Genomic DNA, 3,783 nt, shown 5'->3' on the forward strand with positions numbered 1-3,783 from the left:
ATATCACAACTCGGGATGTTACAATTCACCCCCTCTCAAAGAACGCAACGTCCTCGTTGCGGTCCACGACAGGTCTCAAGACGCCTCTCAGGTCAGAACTGAGATGGCTAACCAGCTCTGATACCACTTGTAACGCCCCGATCGCCCACAACTAATGGGCCACCCACGCCCGCTCTCTCGGCCCGTGGGCCCCATCCTGTCCGACGGTCGGTCCGTTAATTTTTCCAATGCTCGAAATCATTGTTTACTGACCCTGCAATCACCACCCGACCTTTTCCCGTGCTTTGGCCTCAATCGCACGCTATCGCGAATCACTTCCCGATAGGTCACCCATCCTTCCACTACTCCAGCTCAAACACGCTTAACTCTGGAGTTCTTTCAGGATGTGCTCCGGAAAAGGTAAGTCAACTTTGATGACATAGGTAGTCAAATCAATTCTTTTAAACCTTTTCACATATCACAACTCGGGATGTTACATTCTGGATCTCGAGAACAGAGGCAGCTTGATGTTTGGATGAGTATGCTTGATGTGAAAATGTTTACATTCGTATACACAATCAGTACTATAAATTATTTTTTTTGTATTGATACATTCTCATTAGTTAAACAAAGAAGGGTCCATTTCTGTTGACCAAACATGTAAAAAGCAAAGATGAACAAATCAATTGAATACAATAAAACTAACAACATGACAAGAACATAAATTAAAATAGATGATATAAAACTAAACAAATAGATCACAATATTTACACCGTCAAAATAATTACAAACATAGCCAACTAACAACCTGACAAGAACATAAATTAAACTAGATGATATAAAACTAAAAAAATAGATCACAATATTTACACCGTCAAAATAATTACAAACATAGTAAACTATAACCTTACAACCGGTGAATTTGAAATATCGCTAATTGCAACGAGAATGAGATTAAATTTTTTACATCAAACACTTTTAATTGAAAGAGAAAAAAAAGTAAAAAAATAGTAATCAAGAAATAATGATTATCATATATACACGAGTTAACACTTATATGTTCAATTAACATTTAAAAAGATATTTAAAAATCTAAAATCTAACTCTAAAAATTCAAACATTTATTGAACATACGTTACAAAATTCTCACGAATTGACAACATGATTTACTATAATTTTTATCTGTTTCATAACTATTTAATTTATTCAATTTTAAGTTACATGATTCAAAAAATAACTGTTCATCAAAATAAAATTCAGAATTATAAAATTTAATTATAAGATTAAATTTATAAGGAAATTTTTCGGGAAGACTTCATTGTTCAGTGCTTATAAAGCTACTTGTAATTTTACTACATATTTAGATTAAATTTGGATTTGATTAAATATAAGATATTAATTTGTATTCAAATCAAATTATAGGTCATTTTTGGCAAAAATTTCATATATTTTTTCATAACGTCAGTGAAGTCTTTTGTGTACGTGAAAAGGAGAAAAAAATTGTGAAATTAAACTCTTATATTTATTTTTTTATTATCAAGTTTGGTGTTTTGAATTGGAGTCATTGGGAAAAGAGAAATGATAACAATAGAGGAAGGTCATGAATTGTTGTTGTAAATATCCAGTCATCCAGATGAGGAAGAAGAGAAGAAGACAAGATCAAGCAGCTTTGAGGAACTTTAAGGTCTCGTCAATGTGTTTCTCAGGCTGGAACTGGTTGTTGTAGATCAGCTGAACGACACCGTTTTTGTCGAGAACGTAAGTCTGTCTCCCTGGCAATGCCCCAAATAAATCTCCTGGCACTCCCCAATCTTTCCTCACCCTATTCCCTTCGTCACTCAACAATGTGTAAGGAAGCTTGTATTTGCTTGCAAAGGCCTGCAATGTTTCAAAAGTCTGAAAATGAAATGGCCGGTTTAGATTCAGAAATCAGAGCTTTTTTCTTTAAATGTACCTTGTGAGAAGCAGAATCATCACCACTTATGCCAATGACCTCTGCGCCGGCTTTCTTGAATTTCTCATAAGAGTCTCTGAACGCACAAGCCTATTGTACAAAGTAAACCATGTTTACTTTAAATCACCAAAATCGGATCAGAAGAAACTAAACCAAAGGAAAGACCTGCTTGGTGCAGCCAGGGGTTTCATCGGCAGGGTAGAAATATACAACAACAGGCTTCCCTTTATACTTCTTCAGGCTCACCGGCTTTCCATTTTGATCCTTTAGTGTGAAGTCTGGTGCACTCTGCCCCTTGTTAACCTGCTAATAGAAAAAGAATCAATAGTCATGTGATAAATCTTCATAAAGAAGACAAGAAGAGTCCATGGCCTAACATAAACTGGTCATCTGATCAACATATTCAGAAGCATTCTAGTATTTAGCTGACTTGAACGTTTAATGTCTCAAAAACAAGCCCCGATTACAAGTTTATTTATCTTTGTTTGCTGAATCTGTGTTTAAGTGTGCACCTTATTAGAATTCAGACCCAAAGACTCAATTTTTTTTCTTTTGTCGCAGGACCCAAAGACTCAACTTTTACATCTTATCTTTCTTCAAGAATCTTACTTCCGTAACCAAGATTTCGATTCTTGTAACAGACATTAGCACATAAATCTCAAATTCTTTATACATTTCATACCTTCATGTTTCTGACCATCGAGTGCTAATTATTTAATCATGCAACACCTTAACCGTCTGAGCAGAGATATAGCATAACTCAAGAAACTTATGTATATAATATTCTCAAAATAATAAATTAACTCACAGAACTCGTTACCCCGTTGTAGCCAACAAAACATCTATCAATAGGAATAGGATATGGGAAGATTCGTGAATGTACCTTAGCAAAGATTGAGCTTTTGAAAGAACAGGGAGAGAGGGGAGAGCGAGAGGTGGAGGGAGAGAGTCTGAGACCAAAGAAGTTAGATTCTGATGATTTTGTGGGAACTGAAAATTGGGTTTTGGTGAGAATGGTGTTTCTGTGAAGATGGGAGTGCAGTGTGGTCTGACTAGAGAAAGTGAAAAAAGAAGAAGAAGAAGCCATGTCTTTTTGTTCCCTATCAAGACTTTTGCCACTGCTTCACGCACTTCCTTCAAGTAATTGTGATATGGAAGAAGATGATGAAGATAGGGAAAGATTGGTGTCTGTGGTAACACGTCGGATTTTATTCTATTATACCCTACTACCTCTTACAAAAATTCTTATATGCCCCATCTTAAAATTGATTTTCTTTTCTATTTTTTTCCAAAGCCGAAATGTGGTTAAAGACTCAATAACCCTTAATGAATCAGTATAATTACTGACCCAACCATACCAAACCTCGGGTCACCCACCCATATTAAATTAATTTTTTTTTTTTAAAAAACAAACTCTAAAATTACTTTCCCCTTGGTCCGTCGTCGTCTTCCTGCTTAGATACTTCGATCTCAGATTTTTTTTCTGACGATGAACTGGTCTGATCGATTCAGATTCCTTCGCGCGCTCATCTACACTGGTCTGATCGATCCGGCTTCACATCGGTTGGAGGATATCGACGCTCGCTCAGCGAAATGTGAAGTTCAGCTATCCCCCTCTCCAAAAGGGGGGGGGGAGTGGGTACGTATACTCGTATACTCCCACAAAGTTCGGAATATCCACACATGTACTCGATATTTTCGAAACTTTTCCAATAAAACTCATTTTATTTCGGTCTCCCGATTCACTTGCAATAAGCCACAACAATCAGAGATTAACCTGAGAAACACTCAAGACAAGGGTCTTCAAACACGCATACCTTTCAAGCAGTCCTTGGATGGGAACTAACTTA

The 3,783-nt window shown here is 36.5% G+C and overlaps 1 protein-coding gene across 2 annotated transcripts; it reads right to left on the reverse strand.

Moving 5' to 3' along the window:
* Positions 1 to 1,479: 1,479 nt before the first annotated feature.
* Positions 1,480 to 3,132, reverse strand: LOC106320257 (peroxiredoxin Q, chloroplastic). Of its 2 annotated transcripts, none has more exons than XM_013758622.1 (4): positions 2,817 to 3,132; positions 2,099 to 2,239; positions 1,934 to 2,023; positions 1,480 to 1,857 (listed from the first exon to the last, which is right to left on the reverse strand). In XM_013758622.1, exons 1-4 carry the CDS (start codon positions 3,018 to 3,020, stop codon positions 1,639 to 1,641), a joined length of 654 nt encoding a protein of 217 aa, XP_013614076.1. In that variant the 5' UTR covers positions 3,021 to 3,132; the 3' UTR covers positions 1,480 to 1,638. The 2 variants fall into 2 exon arrangements, with proteins under 2 accessions (XP_013614076.1, XP_013614078.1); XM_013758624.1 differs by having other exon boundaries at positions 2,099 to 2,236; positions 2,817 to 3,128.
* Positions 3,133 to 3,783: the final 651 nt, after the last annotated feature.

This window comes from Brassica oleracea, unplaced genomic scaffold, assembly GCF_000695525.1.
Source record: "Brassica oleracea var. oleracea cultivar TO1000 unplaced genomic scaffold, BOL UnpScaffold00864, whole genome shotgun sequence".
Classification (NCBI taxonomy): domain Eukaryota; kingdom Viridiplantae; phylum Streptophyta; class Magnoliopsida; order Brassicales; family Brassicaceae; genus Brassica; species Brassica oleracea.